This window comes from Drosophila arizonae, chromosome 2, assembly GCF_054131065.1.
Source record: "Drosophila arizonae isolate 15081-1271.41 chromosome 2, UAZ_ARI_1.0, whole genome shotgun sequence".
Taxonomy (NCBI): domain Eukaryota; kingdom Metazoa; phylum Arthropoda; class Insecta; order Diptera; family Drosophilidae; genus Drosophila; species Drosophila arizonae.
Genome location: NC_142922.1, coordinates 14,098,552 through 14,121,411, shown reverse-complemented (window position 1 = coordinate 14,121,411; position 22,860 = coordinate 14,098,552). Strand labels below are relative to the sequence as shown.

Below are 22,860 nucleotides of genomic sequence, written 5' to 3'. Positions count from 1 at the left end.
CTGAGCTTTTTGTGTTATGTGCTAATTTAATTTAAATTTGGCCAATATTTTGACTTTGAAGGCAGTGAACTATACAAATGACAAAAATTTTGAATGTTTCCCACAGTGAAAAGCTTATGAATAAACTATCTCATCATCACCGATTGCTCGACGGCTTTTTAAATGTTCATAGTATTCACTATGTCTTATCGCTTTTAATAAATAAAGATTAATCTTGTATTTTTGCTATGTCAAGCACGCATCGTCACTATTCCATTAGCAGTGAAAAGCTGCCACACAATTATTATAAATAATTGAATTAGTTGATGGACAATGGTTTTCTCAAATATTGAATACAGCAATCTTTTTATTTTGAATGGTGCGTATTGCATGATGCAAATTTGATTTTGTTGATAGACCTATAAATAGAATTGTTGCACTCGCGAAATTCCAAAAACCGTATAAAATGTTTACACAAATTTCATGGAATAAATGTTGATGTATATATATATGCTATATAAATTTATACGCGTATCTAAGTATTAATACAAAACAGAAAGCAAGTATTTGTTTCATATCGTTTATATATAAGTATATATGTATATAATTAAACATGTTTACATATGAGAAGTTTCAACCCTAATGAGCTTATCGCAAGTGGATTGATACGTAGGAATTCATCAGTCAATTGACAGGTTACTTATGCAAAGTGAAGGAAGTGAAATGTATATGAAGTGAAGTGTATATAATTCGTGAAGTGCTCAGCATTTAGATTATGCTATAAGATTATATTAAATTGCATTTATGGTTAAGAGATTGTGGATTTTACACATTCAGCGCGCACGATAAGATTATTTTAGGCTGGGCGCATAGCTGTGTGAGACGGCGGCACACTTTTTCAGCGAGATTAAAGCGATCGGACGTGTTGTGCACTCCGCGCACAAATTAAAAATTCGAATAATTCGAATTAAAAATGGATTGTAGTGCCAAACCGACGCGTAAAAATCCATGTGCGCAAGCCAGTATTCTATCCCGTCTAACATTCGCTTGGGCTGTGCCATTGTTATTACGGGGATGCCGGCAGGGTCTCAATGCGGACGATCTGACCGAGTGCCTGAAGAAAGATCACTCCGAACAGCTGGGTAATCGACTGGAGCAGTGAGTATTTATTATGATCAGGATAGAATTATTTCAATTGATTGAAATATGCTCGTTTCCAGTGAATGGCTTAAGGAACTAGCGACCGCCCAACGAAAGTCAAGAAAACCCGAACTTAGCAATGCTTTGCTGCGATGCTTCTGGATCCCATTTGTAGTCAATGGCATTCTGTGCGTCATATACATTGCACTCAAGTGAGTAATACGTTTTTTAAAAGCTGAATCGTTTATGAATACGTGCATCTTATAGAATGCTGATCGCTGCAATTCTAGCTGAGCTCCTGCTGCAGTTGCAACAGAAAGTGGCAGAAACTGTCTTATATAAAATTGATGAACTGCCTCAATGGCTCAATAATAATTCGTCGGGTACCTTCAATATATCCTCGCCCGAAAATGTCGTCGACAGTAAGTAGAAGTCAAAGTATTCACAAATTACATCATTTGATTGTTTCCACATCGTATTAGCCAACAGCTCCAACCAGACTCGGTCATTGGGCACGTCGGATGGCATTTGGTACAATGTTTACAGTCTTGGCGTATGGCTGGTGGCCGTCAATTTCGTCTCCTGCATTCTGTGGCATCATCTGTATTTGCGCCAACGTTTGATGGGTGCTCGCATGAGAATTGGCTGCTGCTCGCTGGTCTATCGCAAGACCCTTCGACTCTCCATGCGCGCAGTGGGCGGTACGCCAGCTGGTCATCTAATTAATCTCATTTCGAACGATGTAAGTCGACTGGACTATGCCTTAGTGTTTGCGCATTACATCTGGATCTTGCCTATCCACTCACTGGTCACCTGTTACATTGTTTGGCTGCAAGTTGGGGCTCCAGCACTGATCGGAGTTTTGGGACTGCTGCTGAAGACGGTGCCAGTGCAGGTGGCCCTGAGCAAGTTGACCGCCACTCTAAGGAAGCGCATTGCACGGCGGACAGATGTGCGGGTGGCCAAAATGAACGAACTTATGCAGGGCATTCAAGTGATCAAAATGTATGCCTGGGAGAACTCCTTTGAGACTGTGGTTTCAAATGCCAGGCGCAGTGAGGTGAAGCAGCTGCGCTATGCAAACTATCTATATGGATTTCAGCGCACGACCAGATTTTTCATACAGCGCACAACTTTATTTCTGACCCTGGCTGCAGCCGTCCTCATGGGTCAGAGCATTACGGCGGATTTTGTGTTCTCCGTGGTCATTTACTACAACACACTGCAACTCGTTGCCGCCGTTTACTTTCCCCTAGCCATTAACTTGCGAGCCGAGGCCGTGGTATCTATAGCTCGTGTCCAGACATTTCTTCTGCAGGAGGAGCGGGAAAAAAGTTTGGTAGGTCCACGGAAAGGTGACACAGGAACGGATTCTCTTGCTCTAACTAACATTAATGCCAGCTGGGACAAGGAAAAACCACAGCACACGCTTCGCAATGTTAATCTACGCATCAAAAAGGGACAGCTCTGTGCCATCATAGGTTCCGTTGGATCAGGAAAGAGCTCGCTACTCCAGTTGCTGCTTAGAGAACTGCCAATCATTGATGGCAGTCTCATTGTGCACGACGAGATCTCGTATGCATCTCAGGAGCCTTGGCTGTTCAGTGAAACGGTGCGAAACAATATTCTCTTTGGGGAGAAATATGATCAAAAGCGATACGTGGATGTCACCAGCGCTTGTGCTCTGATTACGGATTTCCAGCAACTACGCAATGGGGATGAGACCGTCTTAGCAGATCGTGGAGCGTCGTTATCGGGTGGCCAGCGAGCTCGTATTAGTCTGGCTCGTGCCATCTACAAGCATGCATCCATTTACCTTATGGATGATCCGCTGAGCGCGGTCGATGCGCATGTTGGACGACATCTGTTCGACGAGGTGATCGGACCCCGTGGCAGACTGGCTCAGCAGAAGGCGACTCGGATTCTGGTCACTCATCAGGTGTACTTCCTCCCAGAAGCCGATTGGATTGTCGTAGTGGAGCAAGGCCAAATCGTTGTCCAGGGCACGTATCAGGACATCATCAATAGCGATGTGGATTTAGCAAGATTGCTAGAAACTCCTGTAAGAACTGAAGATATGAACGCTGAAAAGCAGGCACACGCTCTGCCACCCAATGAACCTGAAGATCACGATGAGCAAGAGGACATTGATGCTGTTCCTGATGATTCTATGCCGTTGAGAAAACGCACTAGGAGGGATATCAGTCAGAGTAACCATTTGGTGAGTTTTACGTCGATCTCTTTAAACTTGCTTATTATTAACTGACTGAGCATTGTAGTCAGAAGGTGGTAAGGATGTGAAGGTGCCTGAAAAGGACAATAGCCTAGCTGAGACTCAGGCAACGGGAGGGGTATCCGCACGCGTCATCCTCGAATACTTCAAGGCGGGCAGCTCATTGCTGGGCATTGGCTTCATGGTGTGCATCATGTTGCTATCGCAAATCGTTTTCAGCGGCTCCGATTACTTTTCCAACTTCTGGACGCAGCAGGAGCATCTACGCTCCCAAAGCGAGCCCACCAGTCTGAGCACCTATGAATGCATGTACATCTATGGAGGTCTCATTTTGGGTGTGGTCTTCATGACTACATTTCGCGGTTACCTGTTTCTCAAGGCATGCATGCATGCATCGAAAGTCTTGCACAATCGAATGTTCCGTTGCATTTTGCATGCGAGCATGCGGTTCTTCCACAATAACACCTCCGGCCGAATACTCAATCGCTTCTCGAAGGACATTGGCACCATGGACGAATGGCTGCCTCGACATATGCTCGAGTTTATACAACATAGTTTGGTTATATTCGGTATATTGGCCTTGATTGTCGTTGTAAATCCGATGCTGTGTCCCGCTGTAGTGGTTGTAACTCTCCTGGATATGCTCATACTGAAGGTGTATCTGCGACCCTCGCAGGACCTGAAGCGCATGGAGGGGATTTGTCGAAGTCCCGTGATTTCACATTTGACATCAACTTTATCTGGCATTTCGATTATTCGCTCTCGCCAGATGCAGAGCACAGCTATCAGGGAATTCGATCTGCTGCAGGATGTGCACAGCGGCGTTTGGCACTTGGCAGAGGCCACAAACACGGCGCTCGGACTGTGGGTGGATACAATCAATTCGGTATTTCTCGCAGTTGTTACATTTAGCTTTATTGGGCTCAGCGGAGGTTTGTCAGTCAGTCTGAGAGTAACCTAAGAAATAACCTGAAATAACTCTTCCATTCTCAGCCACTTTCAGCGGCAATGTTGGCTTGGCCATCTCTCAAGCCATTCTTCTCTCTGGCATGGTTCAGTATTGCGTTCGAGAGTTCGCCGAGTCACTCCAGCAAATGACAAGTGTTGAACGGGTACTGGAGTACACGGAATTGGAGCAGGAGCAGTCGCCACACAGTGATAACAATGAGCTTTCCCCACATTGGCCACAGCATGGAAAGATTGAATTTCGGGACATGAGCTTACGCTATGATCCAAATGGATTAGCTGTGCTCAATCACCTCAATCTAGTTATCGAGCCCGGCTGGAAGGTGGGAGTCGTGGGTCGCACGGGAGCAGGAAAGTCCTCGCTTATTGGGGCACTCTTTCGTCTGGCATACATTGATGGTGGCATCTACATAGACGACATCGAGACGGGCAGCATCTCACTGGAGACACTACGTACACGCATTTCCATTATACCACAAGATCCTGTGCTCTTCTCGGCCACCATTCGGTATAATCTGGATCCCTTTGGACGGTACAGCGACTTGAAACTGTGGTCTGCTCTCGAAGCTGTTGAACTGCGAGGAGTGATTCCTAGTCTGGACTTCGAGGTCACCGAACGTGGTAGCAATTTCAGTGTGGGTCAACGACAGCTCCTTTGCTTGGCACGTGCGATCCTGCGCAACAATAAAATCCTAGTGCTGGACGAAGCAACTGCAAATGTGGATCTACTGTAACTATATTTCAATCATGCTCAGTTCGTAGTTACTAGGCCCGTTTTCCTTCTAGCACCGATTCACTGATCCAGCGTACGATTCGTGACAAGTTTCAGACCTGTACAGTTTTGACTGTCGCACACAGATTGCACACTGTCATGGACTCGGATCGCATTGTAGTAATGGACGCCGGCAATGCAGTGGAGTTTGATGTACCACATGTGCTGCTACAGAAACCACACGGAGTACTTACACAGATGGTGGAGGCAACTGGCGGCGAGGCCGATGCACTGCGGCAGCTGGCCAGCAAATCATTCGAGGAAATGCTGCAGCCAGGCGGCAAGAAAATAACGGACGAGAGACACTTGCTCATGCTGCTGGAGCGAACTGCAGAAATTCTCATTGACAACCAAGTGCCATCGTAGAGACCTCGAGTCTGCATATGAAACTTTACTTTACTACTAAGCCAACATAAATTAGAATAAGATTACAATGATGTGTGTTAACTACGTATGTATGGGCTACAGCTTAGTTAATTCCCCTCACGTGCATTAGTGTATTAGGTATGAAGAATGGTTATAATGAGCCCCAGTCGATATTAGAGTGCTGCCACTTTCGGTTTGAGGGTCAGAGCCAGGCGTAAGGTCTGATTGGGCACAGTCACCATGCGCAGGATGCAGTCCACCGGCTGTTCATTGAGGCACTGCATGCTGAACTGCGAGGCGCACTTGCCAAGCAGCATGTGCAGTTGCTTTAGGGCAACGCGTCGCCCGATGCAGGAGCGCTGGCCAATGGCAAAAGGCAGGGTGCCATGCGACTGATGCACCTGCTCCGTCTGCCCGAGAATCCAGCGCTCGGGCAGAACTTTGAGCGGTTGCTCAAAGTGTGCCGGATCCCTGCCGGATGTGTAGAGAGAGATGAGCACAAGCGTCTGCAATAGAAATGCTGATAATCAGTCCGGTTCGAAGGGTATAAAGTGACTGCGGACAACTCACGCCTTTCTCCACGTAATGGCCACCTATTTGTGTGTCCTGCGGCATGTAGCGGCCAATGAATGGGGCAACTGGGTACAGTCGTAGTGCTTCCTTGATCAGGCCATGCAGCAGCTGCGATTCAGCTGCAGCTCGTTCTTGAGCGATGCGACGTTGCAGCGGCTGATCGCAGGAGAGCACATACAGGGCCCACTGACTGCTGAACGCGGTCTGTGGGGAATTGATAGGAAATTATTGTAACTAGAGATAGGTTAAACTGCTCAGCTGCAGACCGTGTCACCTGCTGCTATGACCAGATCCACGAAAATTCGTTTGATCATCTCGCTGGGCACCGCCGCTGCCTGCAGCTTGTGATATAAGGCCTCCTCCTGCTCCTGCTCCGACTGCGGCTGCGCTCGCTGCAAGCTAATGCAGAGCTCTATTATGGATGCACCCTGCTGCAGCACCTCTCCCACATTGCTCTCAAAGTCCCGCCAGATGCGCAGGTGCAACAGTTGAGCTAACCTGGGAGGAAAGTTCATCAGCCGCGAGCTGTGCTCGAACACCTTGTGGACGATTTGTGAGAATTCATCCAGGGCGCATTGCATTTCAGGGCACATCAAAACTCTCGAGCCGAACATGATGCTGCAGAGCACTGATGGATTCAACAGTTACTGATGGTTCTTCAATTGAATTGATTTATGGCCTCACCTTCGATGGACCAACGATACAATTGCCTCTCCAGGTCTGGCAGCTCGTAATGTTCTCCATTTGCGGCTGCCTGCTCGATATTCGTTTGCCATCTGTCAACCAATTGGCGCGTACAGCTCTCAATATGCACGTCCATCCAATTCAAATTACCGTTGAGCAGCAGCCGATTAAGTATACGCCTGTTGTGCAGCCACTCAGCGCCCTCCCTGCTCAAATTTACAATTCACGAATCGAATTTTAAGTGCGATTTGCAATTCATTTTATGCGCCACTTACATAAAGAAGAGTCCACGTTGGCAGTCATGTCGCTTGTTATAGAACGTCCAGGCATCCGGCAGCGGATGCTGTGGATACTGACCCTCTTGCAGAAAGAGACTTCGCATTAGATTCGCGGACGATACGAACACTGCATCCTGGGTGCCGCCCAATTTTTCGCGGAAAATAGCTCCGTATTGCCGATGTCGGGCATCCACATATTTATGAAGGCTTTATCGAGAATGTTTTCAGATAACTGTCTTTCAGCTCAAGGAAATCTTCACACTTACTGCGGTGCTCCGCCGGCTGCTATCAAGTCGAACAGTGTACCCACAATGGGCAGTCCTTTGACGCGTGGTATGGGCACATATTTGGGAACAATCTGCAGGCTGGGGCTTGAATAGCTGGTTTGCAGTTCAGCTTTAAAGTGAGACATAATGCGCAACAGCAGCGTCCGGAGCAGTTGCACAGCCCAACGCAGCAGACCGCCGCGGCACAGCATTTGCTTGGTCATCTCCTGGGAACCAGATCAGGCCAGGGAACACTCCGACACGCCCAGCTGGCAGACAGGCAGTGAAATACTCGTAGTGCCTACACGATTCTCTCCCACGACTCGACGTTGAGTCCAACTCACCACGGCACGACAAGGGCAAGGCCAGTCACAGAACTGACTCGACATGCTGTCCGGCTTGTGCCTTATAACCGATAACGGTCGAAAATAAAAAGAAAATGCGAAGAGTAAAGACGAAGACGAAGAGGCCGAGTTTTTGAGCATTCAAAGCCGCGATAAGATCAGCGGCACCTTGGTTGTAATGCTTGGCAAAATTGCTCGACTACCTGCCTATATTATCAGACAGATACTTGCCGCCTATTTGGCCGTCCCTCAGGCCAGTGTGCCTTAATAGTATGCGCAAATCCAATAAACGAAACTCCAACGAAAGTAGATGCTGAGTGGACTGAAAATGCGTTCGCCTCCGATATTGCTGGCCATGCAAATTGCGCAGGGCGGCCGAAGATTCGGCTTTCGGCGAGCGAGCGTTGAAGAGTTCCAAACATTATAAACATACGGCTCTGTTTTTCCTCGTACTTCTTTTGATTATCACGTTCCTCCAAGCTCAAGCGTTCCTCGGTTCTCTTTCAGAATTGTTTTGGTTTTGCATAAATATACATACATAAATATGTGCACACTAAAATAAATATACTTATGTACATATATAGCTATATATAGCCAAGAATCAATGTGAATCGCTTAAAATCATATTCATGACAGAAAATTTGAGAAATTCAGTCAATTAGTTAGATTAGATCCACCAATTAATTAATATTTATTTATTTGTTTAATAATCACACATAAATCTGTTTTATGTAATTAAGTATATTTTATATAATTAAATTTTATTAAAATTTAATTAATGCAAAAGATGACATACATATCTAAAAATATATATGATATATTTATATATGCACTCGATTTTATATTTTTAATTTAATTTAAATAAGAATATATATTCCTAATATAAATTATTTGAATTTTAATATCACACTTTTGTAGTCATGTGTACTCTCCACATTTTTTCTCGCTCAGCGAGCGGTTTGTTTGCCAAACCAAGCCGCTTGCTCTCTTTCGCGCTGGGGGAATGAAAACGAAAGACTGGCGGGCATTAGGTGAATGGTTTGTTCCATTCAGCTGCAGTTATTAGTTCTCAGTCACAATCGAGCTGTGCGGCGCGTCGGTGCTCGAATTGGCGGTTGGTCGGATCTGCGGGTTTATTAGTTCGCCAGTTCACTTGTCGGAGCCCAATGCTTGGTGAAATTTATGCACGTGTGCCAACATCGAAAGCATCAAGTAGTTTTCAAGCAGAGCAAAACAAGTGTAAACATATTCACAATTAATCAAATATAATATATATGTGATAAAGAACAATATATTGCATATATTTACGTAACTAAAGCAGGGTATGTGAACGATTCACCTAATATTCCATATGTATGTACGAATGTTCTGTATGTTTGTTTCGCGTAATTATTTCGTTGCTTTACGTCATAAAATTTACCCAATTCGATGCGTTAATATATTCACCCAGTTACTCATTGCCTTATACTATGCCCACTGTGATATTTTTAAGCATTTTGCTTTCGGTTAATGGCCAACAACCCTTGCCTTAGAGGCGTGGCATTGAATCGCCCATAGTATGTAGCTGCTCAGGTCTGGGCCAGCAGCCAGACAGCCACTTGCCGGCTCGTTGCAATAAGTCTAAACAATGACGATATTTTGATTTGTGCAATTAAATTTTCTACCATGTGTGTGTTTAAATATATATGTGTGTATATACATACATAATTGCATGTATATTTCCCGCTGCTAGACTTCAGCCGGTTCCATTCGCATGTTTGTACTTGTGTATAATAATTTACTTTCTATAAGGAAAATTAATCACACTCTGCAATTTGAGGCCTTTTTTTTTGTTATTTCATTGCAATTATTTATGATTCTAGCAACAGTTAAATAGATTTGTTCGAACAACTGTTGATATCAAGAACGAAATTGAGAGATAGAGACGCAGAGCGAATGGGCTACAAAGAGAGCAGCCAAAGAGAAAGAGAGAGAGAGAGAAAGAGAGTGGTATAGTGGAATATTTGCATTTGGCATATCTAAGAGCCGAATTTCGTAAAATTATATTTTTATACCCTTCACAAATGCAGTGCATGTTGCTTTTGTGAACTGTATGTAACAGGCTGAAGGTGGTGCGGTAGATCAGGAAACGGGGTGAGTCGAACGATCCATGTCATTTGTTCGCTTGTATGGACACAGGAATCTTATAAGCATTAACAATCCAGAGAACAAAATACAAATACACACATATGTATATAGCCGGAGAAGTATTACATAATTATATGTGTGTAGAAAATAAAAGTAGAATGATTGCTATAACAGCTCTGCGCTGGGTTCAGGGTAACTCCTATTCGGCCAGTCCTCATAACCTTACCTGTTTTTATAGACCACTCCCTATGATTAAAAATGGTTGTAATATCTAAATTTTACGTCTGTATATAATTTGTATATATAAATTATTTTAATGGCATTCGATTAAAGCAGTCTAACAATTTTTCATTAATTATTTATGTATGTACGTCTATTTTTTATTATATTTTATTTTTGTTATATTTTATTCATATTGGTTACCCGATTGCTATATGAAAACATCTAACAGCTGTCTGATTATAAGTGTTATTCAATATACGTAAATATATGTATATGCCTGATTTCCTTTGTATTCGGTCCGACTTATGTACAATACGATTATGTATACATACAAACAATCTTATAGATGTATATATCCATAAATGTATATGCTGATTTTTACAGTTTTGTCGTGACAACATTTTTATTAATTGATTGTTGTGGGTAAAACGTTGGAATTCTACTGAAACTTGAAGCACTGTCAACCCTTTATCCTCTGTATATATGTATGTATATAATACATACAATCCATTTATGACACAGAGAGAGAGAGAGAGAGAGAGCAATCACTTGCTGCAGACATGCACATAAAGACCAGTCTAGAGTCACGTAATTTAGTTATTAACTAAAGCTAAAGATCTTTACAGTCTGTTATAAAGATGTTTGTCTACATAATAGAAATGATCTTGAACTCCTCAAGAATTGAGTCTTAAACATTTATGTTCCGCAAAAATGAATAAAAATGGGTGCTGCTTATCGCGTTGGCTTAGATCTCACACACATTTGCCTTCTGTCTGACTGATATGTGCAGCAATTAATAAAAATTATTATTATTGTCATAAGAACGTCGCTCCAGATGCAATTTGATTTACGCACAAATGTCTCGTGTTATCAAATGCATACACAGGTCAAATAAATAAACAATTAAGTGAACGACCGATACGAGCGGATGCCAATGCATTAAATAAATACAAACATTATCCACTTCAGAAACTTCAGTCTTGATTATTATTTGTATTTATCTAGTTGTGTCTATGTAATTATATATATTTGCCATACAACCGTAACACAGAACAGCTTTACACTTACACAAATGAATCGGTAATATGACCTATAAGTAAAAAACATACATTTGTACACTCCACAATGTGAGTAAACCTCGGAATTCTATCTTTTACCTTATTATAGTAATTGTACATATAGTACTAACGGCAACTGTGTTATTTTGTATCTTCCCTATTGATTTATTATAAGGTATATATAATTAAGTTTTTATTCTATGTGTATATAGTATGCGTTTCATAAGTCAACTAAATATTTTAGTTCTCTAATTATACTCTGTTAGATCATTTGCCTTCAATAAAAAATAGTGCAACATCTGATTTATATATGGATGTGGCCTACGCATAAATTTAATCACGATGATTATTCAAAATGCTCTAGTTCCTCATATATTATTTTTGCCCAGTGAGAGTATAGTCTGATACTCTTATTAGCCACTAATGTGCAGAGCCGCCAACAGATATGTGTACATATACAGAGAGCTAGAGCTATTTCGGTGCAAGGTCGTCCGCTGTGTCTGTGACTATGGATGTGATAGTGCGAAGAGATAAGGAGTCATTGCGTATAGTCACGATTTCCCTATAGTTTACAGCCGGGCTTGATTGAATGTATGTGACCAACTGAGTGTATGTCGCGCCCAGAGATTGTGTTGCAAGCTTATCAACAGTAAAATTTATTAGACTGTTATATTTTGCTTGACAAAAGGTAACACACAGCGCTTCCATGACAGAATGGACAGTAGCGCCAAACCGGAACGCAAGAATCCACGCCAAGGCGCAAATTTTTTCTCCCAACTAATATTTGCCTGGGCGGTGCCTTTGCTGTATCGCGGATCACGAAATGGTCTGACTACAGATGATCTGACGCAATGCCTAAAAGAGGATCATTCGGAGCAGCTGGGTGATCGGCTGGAGGAGTAAGTAAATAGACTTCCGAGCTCAAACCCAAACTTACGCCAACTATTTGTGACAGTGAGTGGTACAAGGAACTGGGGCGTGCCCATCGTAAATCTAGGAAGCCTCGCCTGCGCAATGCCTTATTTCGTTGTTTCCTGGGACCCACGATAGTCAACGGACTCATATGCCTTCTCTATATCATCATGAAGTAAGAGAGTGCTTTAGCATTATAGAACGTAATAAAAACAATGATAAAAATAAAATATGTTTGTAGAACGCTGATACCAGCCTTACTAGCACAGCTGCTGCTGCAGTTTCAGCATCATGCTAATCCCGTGTCGACAATGAGGGCAGCCGAAGAACAAAATATTCGCAGTATGCTTAATCGCACAGTGCGGTCTGTGGCAACACCGGGGCTAACCTCAGATGATGGAACGAGTATGTAGAGTCCACAAATATATAATTTCTATTGCCTAAATTGATTTCATCTATGTTTACAGTCCATTCGCCAAATGCATTGGACAGCGATGATCCAGTCAAGCAGCTCGTGAAGAGTGACTTCGAAGATTCCGGATACAATGCGAGCCAAATGAATGCTTTTGAGGAGGGTTTTTATTATATCTGGAACGATGTTTACAGTCTTGGCGCGGGTTTGGTCATTTCAACCTTGATTTGTTGTTTTATGGTGCATCATGTTGACCTGCGCCAACGTCTGATGGGCGCTCGAATGCGCATAGCCTGTTGCTCTTTGATCTACCGAAAGACTTTGCGGCTGTCTATGAAGACGGCGGGGCAGACACCAGCTGGTTATCTAATCAATCTACTCTCAAATGATGTCAACCGCCTGGATTACGGCTTCATATTTATGCATTGGATCTGGATTATGCCACTCCAGGCGGTGCTTACCTGCTATTTAATATGGCTGCGTATTGGTATCCCGGCCTTAGTGGGCGTCATTGGATTACTGCTGAAGACGGTGCCCATACAGTCGGCACTGAGTAAGCTAACCTCGGTGCTTCGCATGCGTATAGCTGAGCGTACGGATGCGCGCGTTGGAATCATGAACGAACTAGTGCAGGGCATTCAGGTCATCAAGATGTACGCTTGGGAAAAGCCTTTTGAGGCGGTGGTCGCCGAGGCCAGACGCCGCGAGATAAAACAGATTCGTTACGCTTCGTACCTGCGTGGATTTTACCTCAGCACTATGGTCTTCACAGAGCGTTCCACTTTGTATATCACCCTGGTCGCAGCTGCTCTCATGGGACATACAATTACAGCTGATTTCGTATTTTCGGCCGCAAGCTATTATAACATCCTACAGTTGGTGGCGGCCATTTGGTATCCTTTGGCTGTAACCTTTGGAGCCGAAGCATTGGTCTCCTTGCGTCGCATTCAGGACTTTCTTCAGTTGGAGGGTCGTGATGAGATTGTCAACGGATTGACGCACAAACGACAGCAGGACATCGGCGAGACACGTGCAATTGTCCTAAAGGACGTCAGTGCCAACTGGGACAAGGAGCGACCCCAACGCACGCTTCAGGGCTTTAATCTGCAGATAGAAAAGGGTCAGCTCTGTGCGGTCATTGGTCCGGTTGGAGCTGGAAAGAGTTCGCTGCTACAGCTGCTACTTGGCGAGCTGCCCATAGTCGATGGCGGTGTTATTATACAAGGTGAGCTCTCATATGCCTCACAGGAGCCGTGGCTTTTTACTGGCACCGTCAGGAATAATATTCTATGTGGCGAGCAATACGAGCGCAAGCGATATCAGGATGTAACGAGATGTTGCGCCCTAACCACAGACTTTCAGCAACTCAGCAATGGCGACAAGACCATCGTTGGAGAGCGCGGAGCTTCACTATCTGGAGGTCAACGGGCTCGTATTAGCTTGGCGCGAGCCGTCTACAAACCAGCATCAATTTATCTCCTGGATGATCCCTTGAGCGCGGTTGATGCCCACGTTGGACGACATCTGTTCGACGAGGTGATCGGACCACGTGGCAGACTGGCTCAGCAGAAGGCGACTCGGGTACTCGTCACCCATCAGGTGCACTTTCTATCAGAAGCCGATTGGATTATCATTGTGGATCAGGGTCGCATTTTGAGACAGGGAACTTATACGGAGCTGATCAATAGTGACCTAGACTTTGCCAAGTTACTAGAGCGTCCAAAAGAAGCGGATGATGCTGGTAATAACTTGGACTCATCGTCAAGTTTAAATGGGCAGGAAAATATAGAGGAAGACGATGATATACCCTATATCGATGGTGTTCGGGATGGCTACCATCCATTACGGAAACAAAGCAGCTCCACACATGGCAGCAAATCGGTGAGTGGGCATCAGTAAAATACTAATTTATTTAATAACAATTATTAATAATAATCACAGCTGAACAGCAGTGACCAAACGGAAGCCGATCTAGATGATGATGAACTGGCTGAGACTCAGGGCTCGGGCAGCATCTCCCCGCGTGTGTGGTATGAATACTTCCATGCGGGCAGCACGTGCTTGGGCTTTAGTTTCATGGTGTGCGTCATGCTGATGTCGCAGGTGGTGTGCAGCTGCTCCGATTTCTTCGCCAATATCTGGACGCAGGAGGAGCATCGGCGATCCCAAGGCGAAGCCACCAGCGTTAGCACTTTTGAATGCATTTATATTTATGGTGCTCTCATCATTGGCGTCGTGATTATGACAACGTTTCGCGGATTTTTGTTCTTCAAGACCTGCATGCATGCGTCCAAGGTGCTACACGATCGCATGTTCACCTCGATACTGCACGCGACCATGAGATTCTTCGACACTAATCCCTCTGGTCGTATACTGAATCGGTTCTCCAAAGATATGGGTGCTATTGATGAGCTTTTGCCGCGTGCCATGATGGATTGTATACAGATTGCTCTGGTCATGTTTGGCATATTAATTGTGATCGCTGTGGTGAATCCTGTACTATTGGCTGCAATGATAGTTGTGGCTATTATAGATATGCTCATATTAAAGCTCTACCTGCGCCCCTCCCAAGATCTAAAGCGCCTAGAAGGCATTTGCCGCAGTCCAGTGTTCTCCCACCTGAGCTCGACTTTGACGGGTCTTTCGATCATACGCTCACGTCAGCTACAGGATGTTGTCGCCAAGGAATTCGATCTATTGCAAGATGTGCACAGCAGCGTCTGGCAACTGACCATGGCGGTCAATACGGCATTGGGGCTGTGGTTGGACTGCGTCAGTTGCGCGTTCCTCACGGCGGTCACTTTCAGCTTTATAATCGCCAACGAATGTGAGTTTAGTAACTTTAAGGAATTCGCAACCGATTTGACAACTAATCTTAATAACCATTTACAGCTACTTATAGCGGCAATGTGGGCTTGGCCATATCACAGGCTATGATCCTAACTGGCATGGTGCAGTATGGTGTCCGTCAGGTGGCGGAGTCACTGCAACAGATGACCAGTGTGGAGCGTGTGCTGCAGTACACGGAGCTGGAACAGGAGGAGACGACAAAGGGTGTGGAGCCCTCTCAGCAATGGCCCACATTGGGGCAGGTGGAATTCCGTGACATGAGTTGCCGCTACGATCCCAATGGCTCGGCTGTGCTCAAGCATCTCAACCTAATCATTGAACCAGGCTGGAAGGTGGGAATTGTGGGTCGCACGGGAGCAGGAAAGTCCTCGCTTATTGGCGCACTCTTCCGTCTGGCATACATTGAGGGCGGCATCTACATAGATGACATCGAGACGGGTAGCATCTCGCTGGAGACACTGCGTGCCCGCATTTCCATTATACCGCAAGATCCTGTGCTCTTCTCGGCCACCATCCGTTATAACTTGGATCCCTTTGAGCGTTACAGTGATGCAGAGCTGTGGCGCGCTCTCGAAGATGTCGAACTGCGAGCTGCGATTCCCGGTCTCGACTTTCTGGTCACCGAACGTGGCAGCAATTTCAGTGTGGGTCAACGACAGCTCCTTTGTTTAGCTCGCGCGATTCTGCGCAACAACAAGGTGCTAGTGCTGGACGAAGCAACTGCCAATGTAGATCCACAGTGAGTTGATAATTAAGCTACTCTTGAATGACTTATCAAACAGGAATATTTATCTCTACAGAACGGATTCACTGATCCAGCGGACAATTCGTGTCAAGTTCCAGCACTGTACAGTATTGACTGTAGCACACAGACTGCATACAGTCATGGACTCGGATCGTATTATTGTGATGGATGCTGGCAGCGCAGTGGAATTCGATGTACCACACCTGCTGTTGAAGAAGCCGCACGGAATACTCAGACAAATGGTCGAGGCCACCGGAGGAGAGGCCGACACGCTTAAGAGTGTGGCCTACAACTCGTTCAAACGTATGCAGCAGGAGCGTGAAGAGAGAAGATCAAGCGAGGAGCATGATAATTAAGCTCGCATTTAACTCCAGACTTGGCGTTTAACTTAAGTTACTTAAACACCATCAAGACTTGGACAATCAGCACAGTCCCAGTTAACACGTTCGCTGTAATGTGAATAATAATCATTATCATAATCTTTTTAAATTGAACATTCTACTTAAACTTGTTAAATATGTCCATTCTTTAGTTAGATGTATAAGGTCTACTCAAATGCAAAATGATCTAAAATTAGTTAATGTTTTCCCAGCGTCCATTTGTACTTGATTCATATTATTTGTGTTTGTTTTTATATCATCAGTAAATTTTCTACGTACGGGTTATTACTTAAGCAAAGTTTAAGTACACTGCCTTATAGATTAGTTGAACGAATGCATTGTACTTAGCAATATCTAAATGTAAGAATAAAATGCATTCAAGGGCTAAGTGAAAAGTTCCTATTTCATACTAATCTTATACAATGATGAAAGGAAGAATCGGTTATTGTTTTGGATATATATATTTGGCAACGTTTACCTTTTGATAGTCCAGATATTTTTTGTAAATGAAGAATTTTTCACTTAACCTAATTTAGGTGTTAATAAGAAAATTAGGAATGGTTATAATATGCACTAATTATAAACCATCTACTTATAACTCAAGGTTGGATATAATCTGACCAATAAAGAGCAAGCAGTTGCATTGTGAAATCTTGTACTTGAAACATAAGTTAAGAACGGTGGAAATTAATAAATTTATTAAAATATATATATATATATATATAATTCTCATAATGATTGCGTTTTGACGATTATAGCAGGTTGAATGTCACAGTAAGGATGATAAACAATGAGCAACAACACATACAAGTAAAATGGAATTACATGGAAAACTTGGTAAAGCTATACATCATTTTCTCGATAGTCGATCTGCAGTCTTCGAGCTACGTCCTGCTGACGATTTCGCCGCAGAAGTGGTTTGCTGCTCGTAAGCCACTGGCGGTGTGCCATCGGCGTAGTTGACCGCTGAGATGCGACTTTCGACTGAGAATAGTTGGGTGTCTCCGCTGTGCACCGAGCCCGTTTTGTCTTGCGTGGTGTGAAACGAGCCAACGGGTGTCGAAGTCTTTTGTCTATCGTTGGTGCCATTGGTGGCATGTCCGAGCGCTGGAGAGTTTGCTGAACTTGGAGACAGAGAATCAATCACAGATTGCAGAAAGTTGCTTTTTATCGATTCGTCGGTACTCTCGGAGTTGCTGCCTCTACCGACCACACGGTGTTTCAGCAGCTCTTTGGTAAGAAATTCACGCAAATTAAGTGACCGCCCCATCTGACTAACATCTTGCGGTGCCTCCGTAGCTGACTCTCTGAATGAAGGTTTTTCTACAGTGCCGCCACAAAATCGTTGATGGAGCCCTGATGAAGCACTGCCGGCGCTAGTGTTCATTGGCTCAGCAGTTTGCGGCTGCTCCCTCTGATTGAGAGTGAGGGCAGCCATGCGCTCTATATCCACCTGCACTTCGATAGTCAACGGCGACCTGGACAATGGTGCTATGCCACTCTCATTTGGCGAATATGAAGTGACATCCGGAGGTGCGCTATCGCGACGTGTGCTGCTGGCTATTTCCTGGTCAGGCATCTCGCACGGTCGTGCATCCCGTTTAAAAGATGACCTGAGTATGCGCCTCTGGCGCAGCTCTGCTTCAACATTCAAGGAATCGCTGCTGTCCAGGCTGGCGCTGTCAATTAGCTCCCGTTGCTCGGGGGGCTCCCTCTCCAGCAGCTGTTGTATGTAGTCGCGTCTGTTAGGAAATTCACGTATACTGATATTCTGTACGTGCAGGCGGTGCAGGAGCTCATCGGCTTGCAAGGATTGCTGATCCTTCGTACTGTCCATATGGATTGCTGTTGCGGTAATGTTATGTAAGTAAGCACTGATACTGGGAAACTCGCGATAGTCAACATCATGGCTTCGTTTCTTGATGGCTTGAATGAGCTCTTCAAATTCGTGCTGCAGCCGACTGGTTTGATTCGTATCCATGTTCACCAGGTCAAGCTGTAGCTCCCGTGCATACTGGAGGAAACTGGGAAACGAAACAGCTGTCGGTGCTGCAGGCACAATATGCGACTGCGCTGGCGTATCCACCTCGGTAATGGTGGACAGCTCGTGAGCCAGCTCCTCTGCGGTTAGCTGTGGGCTATAACGACGTATTGTGGCTGGTGGCCCCTTGCAGCGACGCGCTCCACTGCTCGGTGTGGAGGGGGGCAACGACTGTGGCTCGGGCTCTTGGAGATCTACCTGGCCCAGCGCTGTTAGCGGTCGTGAAATAGATATACCGCTGTCCAAACTGGCACCCGTTGGCTTGTTCTTCTGCAACGGCAGAGCTTCAGACTGGGATGTCGTCGTATTATGGCTGTCACTGCGCTCTGATGCGGAGCGAGAGCGTTGTTGCCCTGGCAACGGCGGCAAATCGTAATACTCTGTGGAGTGGCGATCCCCTTCACTGGCCGAAGTTAGTGTGACTTCGACCAGTCGCTGCTTTTCCTCTCGCACCTTGGTTATTAGTTCCGTTAGCTCTGCAATACGCTGGGTGCAGTTCTCCGTGAGTTTAGCATATCGTTCGATCTGCTGTACTGAACATTTTTCCGTGGTCGGAGATTTGCTCTTGGTTGCCTCCGCGGCTTGGTTTCTCTGCGCAGTCGTAGTCGTAGCTACTTGATTCTGTGTCGACTGACGAGATGCCATATCCGCCTCTACTACCGCACGGTTTGTGGTCGTCGGTCTCTCAAATTGTTGTCGCTGCTGCCGGTGCTGCTGTTGTGATTGCTGCGACTGCTGCGGCTGTTGTGATTGCTGCGGCTGTCTCTGCTGTGGTTGGTTCGGCCGCGGTTGCTGCTGCTGCTGCCTCTGCTGCTGACTCTGCTGCTGCCTCTGCTGCAGCTGACCCTGCTGCAGCTGACTCTGCTGCAGCTGACTCTGCTGCAGCTGACTCTGCTGCTGCTGCCTTTGATCCTGTTGCTGCCGACCCTGCTGCTGCTGCCTTCGCTGTTGCTGCGGCTGGTACTGTTGCCTGGACAAGAGTGTATTCCATTTCAGATGATCGTCATCCATGTTGCGTTCCCTATCTATTTGCTCTCCCTGCTCCTGTCCCGTTCTGTCTTGATCTTTGTGTTGACTGCGCAACGTGTCCTCAAGCTCAGATACAAAACAACGATTTTCTTGGATAAAGGCTTGCACACGCTCCATACGCTGATTGTCAAGTAAAGTGTCATTTCCTAAGGAATCAAGTGGCAGATTGCTAGGATTATTGATGATCGATTCCGTTGGGGTTGCCACTTCAGAGCCGGGGGCACCTAACTGATCTATGGAGGCGCGCGACATGCCTAGCAAGCGATCCACATAACGAACGAGCATTGGATGCAGAGGCTCAGCAGCGGGTTGACCAGGCAGCGTAGCGCTGACTGCCTCTACAGGATTTGTGTTTTTATAGCTGACCGGCGGCAATTCGCGATACGACGTTGAATTGGAATCTATTGAGTTCTGTCGATGGACTTGAGCAGTTGTAACTATGGGTGATTTGTCACTGGGCTGGGAGGATGAAGATGTGGTTGGTTTCGACTTGCTCTGCAGTTTGTCCATAGATTTATGTTTGGGAATACACTGCTTAACACTACCGTCGCTCGTCACCTTGATTATGATCTCGACAGGGCCATCATCCTTTTTCTTGCGCTCCTTCTGACCATCGCTTTGCTTCTGCCGCTTGTATAGCACGCGTATGCGTTGCTCCAACAACTCCTCCTTCTGCCGCAATTCCATCTCTCGCTGGCTTATATTGCTTGCACTGCCCGTGAATATATTGGCGCGCTCTTTGCGTATCGAGTCGATCACTTTCTGGGCATTATCGTCCGTCATATCTCCCGCCTGCAACTCGGCCAGCAGTTGTGTGCGAATTTTTTCGATGCGCTGCAGCAAACTCCTTAGCTTCATTGACTTGGACGAACTGCTCTGCATTCCTTTGAGCTCTGTACGCAGCTGCTTACTCTGATCATCAACGTATTCTAGCAAAATAGAACAGCAGCTGGCCGTGCTAACAGCATCATCTATCTTGCTCGGTGGGTCACCCACATTGATTGCCTCCGGTACGCTCGCTTTGCCACGGACGCTTCCTTTGCGAGGTGAAACATGCTTGGTTACGCCCACTTCCGGGCAGGTAACAATGGCCGGACGCAAGAGCATCTCCTCCATAGCTGCGTTCATTTTCTGCTCACGTCGCAATGCTAGATCCGCGTAGCGGTGACTCGGCACGAAATTTGCCTGTTCGGAAAAGGATTTAAAATTGATTAAGTGAACAAGGTAAGAAAAGTATATAGCTAACATCACTCGGCAACAGTTGTGGCTGCTGCTGTGCTAATGCCTCCAATTTCTGCTCCAGTTCGGCGCAATCGCGACGCACCTGCTCGCGTTGCAGTGCCTTCTGACCACGTTCATCGGTGACTTGGCTACAAGAAATCATATTAAATTCCACTGTCTGATAATTATTAATAGCAATTTAGCAATACCGTAGATTATTTAGTTCCAGTTCGCGTAGCTGCCGCAGCTGATTCTCAATGCGTGCATTCTCCATGGCATTCATATTTGTGCAATCGTGCTGATCCACTTGCACGCTTTTCTCGGGCGCCTTATAGTTGCGACGATACTTGTTATTGTGATCATAGAACTGGACGTGCCCAAGGTTACTGGCTGCACCAATCTGTCCTTTCGAGGTACCTGCCGATGGATTGGTCATCGTGTTAGAAGGAACACTAGATGCCGAGGTTGGAACTGGCAGGGTTTTTCCGGGACACTGGCCCATGGTTGGCATCGTGGGATAAGGTGGCATAGGATAGGGTACCATATTATAAGGTGGCATCATCTGTGGTACGTACATTGGATGCGGAGGAATGTAAGGTGGCAGTGGGTGCACACTCATCTGTTGCACTTGCATCGGATCGAGTGGTGGCTGCTGCATGTGAAACAGTTGTACGGGTGGTTCTTGCATGGGATTCGTACGGGCTTGCTGTTCGGCCGCTGCTTCCTTCTCCGGATTTTCCGTGCCAGCAGCATTGGCTGGCGCTACACTGGCTGGTTTCATCGGTGCTGCGCTGCGTCTCAATCCTGCATCTATGACCTTAACCGGAGGAACGGGCGGCTTATTGGTTCGCAACGAGGAACGTTTTGGAATTTGCTGACGATTGTCTGTTGGTAACATCTTAGATTTTTGATTAGGTTCCTTTGCTGTTCGAGTAGGCGAAACATTGGATGAGTCAGCTTGAGAAGCTTCTTTTGTTGGCTTTCTAGGGGACCGTGACGACGATCTCGTTGGACTTTTTGTGCGTTCTTCTCCCTCTTCAGCTGTTTGTTTCTGTGCGCCCTCCAAGTTTGTACTTGTACGCCGCACCAAGTCGCTGATTTGAGTGAAGCGTGGTCGACCAGGCACAGCAGCAGCGGTCGATGCTGGTGGTGGCTGCAATCCTGACGATTTGACAGGAGTGGGACGAACGACGCGACTAAATTTGCGATTGCTCTGCATGTGTCGATCGTTAATTTCAATCCCATTGCGTGTGCAGATTTCCAGTGAATCCTCACTTTCGGCATCCACATCTAGAATAACTGGCGGCGTCTTTTGTAGCTGAGTTGAGCCACTGCTCGCATCATTGGCAGCTGGTTGCGAGCCGTCATCGTCGCTGCTGTTGCTATCGGATGTTATTTCGAATATTTCTTCCTCCTCGTTGCTTTCGTTGCGATCGTTACTTGACGAACGTCTTTTGTCATGACTGCATTTACAGGAATGATGTCTTTTCCCTCCTTTGCAGGTACGGTTATTGCACAATCTGTTCTCTTTGCCGCCGGTTTCTCTCTGCCTGTCTACTTGTACTGGTGTTTGTGTGCCTGCAGTGGCGCGACCCGCCACATTAAGGCCCCGTGTTGCTGTTGAGCGCAGGACATTTGCTGGTTTGTGCTGTGTTGCACGTTTCGCTGCGAGTTGGCGACATTGTTGTATCTTCTCGGCTCGCAGCTGCTTTTGCCTTTCGGCGTTTTCGGTTTCAACCTGGGCGGCTCGATGGGCGGCCCCTACCTGAAACATGGAAGTACGGTAGTCCTGACATTTTTTGGCCACAACATGCTCTCGCCATGTATCTAACTCTTGCTGTTTCACTTGTTCCAGGGCTCTTAATTGACGCGATTGTTCCGTCGCCACTTCTTGGCGTATGTGGCGAGCCAAAGTGTTGGATTTCTCGCGTACCTTTCAATTTCGTAATATTATAGTGTAAATACAAAGAAGAAACGTAACTGCGTCTTACCTGTTGTAAACGAGTTATGCGACGCTCGTTTTCGAGATCTTTTTTAACGCGTTCGGGGTCAGCAAATCTATACCGTTGCTTACAATTTGTATCAAGTTTACCGCTTACTGTCATCTGCATAGTCATTGTCAAATAAAATTTCTACTAAATACTTGAAACATTTACTAACACTTAACAAAAACACTTTTTGACTATAAAATCAAAAGTCAACGTACAAAATTCCACAAGCGAACAAACAGAAGCGCAAGCGCAGATACAGTGATGTATTTAT

The 22,860-nt window shown here is 45.7% G+C and overlaps 4 protein-coding genes across 4 annotated transcripts; 2 read left to right on the top strand and 2 right to left on the bottom strand.

Annotated features, from left to right (window-relative positions):
- Positions 1-142: 142 nt before the first annotated feature.
- LOC108621359 (ATP-binding cassette sub-family C member 4-like) lies at positions 143-5,524 on the top strand. The gene is made up of 7 exons (XM_089475938.1): positions 143-1,137; positions 1,200-1,331; positions 1,387-1,541; positions 1,602-3,340; positions 3,399-4,284; positions 4,346-5,048; positions 5,105-5,524. The coding sequence occupies exons 1-7, from the start codon at positions 953-955 to the stop codon at positions 5,454-5,456; spliced, it is 4,152 nt and encodes a 1,383-aa protein (XP_089332064.1). The 5' UTR covers positions 143-952; the 3' UTR covers positions 5,457-5,524.
- On the bottom strand, positions 5,467-7,935 carry sad (Cytochrome P450 family protein sad). The gene is made up of 6 exons (XM_089475993.1): positions 7,258-7,935; positions 6,989-7,198; positions 6,714-6,919; positions 6,296-6,657; positions 6,027-6,233; positions 5,467-5,962 (listed from the first exon to the last, which is right to left on the bottom strand). The coding sequence occupies exons 1-6, from the start codon at positions 7,479-7,481 to the stop codon at positions 5,630-5,632; spliced, it is 1,542 nt and encodes a 513-aa protein (XP_089332119.1). The 5' UTR covers positions 7,482-7,935; the 3' UTR covers positions 5,467-5,629.
- Positions 7,936-8,661: 726 nt separating this feature from the next.
- Cftr (CF transmembrane conductance regulator) lies at positions 8,662-17,042 on the top strand. Its single transcript, XM_089475927.1, has 8 exons — positions 8,662-8,923; positions 11,697-11,907; positions 11,964-12,095; positions 12,162-12,325; positions 12,388-14,213; positions 14,274-15,159; positions 15,225-15,921; positions 15,983-17,042. The coding sequence occupies exons 2-8, from the start codon at positions 11,723-11,725 to the stop codon at positions 16,281-16,283; spliced, it is 4,191 nt and encodes a 1,396-aa protein (XP_089332053.1). The 5' UTR covers positions 8,662-8,923; positions 11,697-11,722; the 3' UTR covers positions 16,284-17,042.
- On the bottom strand, positions 13,315-22,855 carry ana1 (anastral spindle 1). Its single transcript, XM_089475919.1, has 4 exons — positions 22,590-22,855; positions 20,808-22,531; positions 20,624-20,747; positions 13,315-20,562 (listed from the first exon to the last, which is right to left on the bottom strand). Exons 1-4 carry the CDS (start codon positions 22,713-22,715, stop codon positions 17,158-17,160), a joined length of 5,379 nt encoding a protein of 1,792 aa, XP_089332045.1. The 5' UTR covers positions 22,716-22,855; the 3' UTR covers positions 13,315-17,157.
- Positions 22,856-22,860: the final 5 nt, after the last annotated feature.

What these genes read in the sequence shown, in the direction of transcription:
- LOC108621359 (XM_089475938.1), top strand. Translation starts at nt 953, where the DNA reads ATGGATTGTAGTGCCAAACCGACGCGTAAAAATCCATGTGCGCAAGCC. An exon ending in GCCCGAAAATGTCGTCGACA is followed by an intron (nt 1,542 to 1,601) that starts GTAAGTAGAAGT and finishes ACATCGTATTAG; the next exon opens with CCAACAGCTCCAACCAGACT. An exon ending in TCAGTCAGAGTAACCATTTG is followed by an intron (nt 3,341 to 3,398) that starts GTGAGTTTTACG and finishes TGAGCATTGTAG; the next exon opens with TCAGAAGGTGGTAAGGATGT.
- sad (XM_089475993.1), bottom strand. Translation starts at nt 7,481, where the DNA reads ATGACCAAGCAAATGCTGTGCCGCGGCGGTCTGCTGCGTTGGGCTGTG. An exon ending in CAACGTGGACTCTTCTTTAT is followed by an intron (nt 6,920 to 6,988) that starts GTAAGTGGCGCA and finishes AAATTTGAGCAG; the next exon opens with GGAGGGCGCTGAGTGGCTGC. An exon ending in GCCATTACGTGGAGAAAGGC is followed by an intron (nt 5,963 to 6,026) that starts GTGAGTTGTCCG and finishes TTTCTATTGCAG; the next exon opens with ACGCTTGTGCTCATCTCTCT.
- Cftr (XM_089475927.1), top strand. Translation starts at nt 11,723, where the DNA reads ATGGACAGTAGCGCCAAACCGGAACGCAAGAATCCACGCCAAGGCGCA. An exon ending in CCACACATGGCAGCAAATCG is followed by an intron (nt 14,214 to 14,273) that starts GTGAGTGGGCAT and finishes TAATAATCACAG; the next exon opens with CTGAACAGCAGTGACCAAAC. An exon ending in ACTGCCAATGTAGATCCACA is followed by an intron (nt 15,922 to 15,982) that starts GTGAGTTGATAA and finishes TTATCTCTACAG; the next exon opens with AACGGATTCACTGATCCAGC.
- ana1 (XM_089475919.1), bottom strand. Translation starts at nt 22,715, where the DNA reads ATGACTATGCAGATGACAGTAAGCGGTAAACTTGATACAAATTGTAAG. An exon ending in GCATAACTCGTTTACAACAG is followed by an intron (nt 22,532 to 22,589) that starts GTAAGACGCAGT and finishes CGAAATTGAAAG; the next exon opens with GTACGCGAGAAATCCAACAC. An exon ending in CTGGAACTAAATAATCTACG is followed by an intron (nt 20,748 to 20,807) that starts GTATTGCTAAAT and finishes GATTTCTTGTAG; the next exon opens with CCAAGTCACCGATGAACGTG.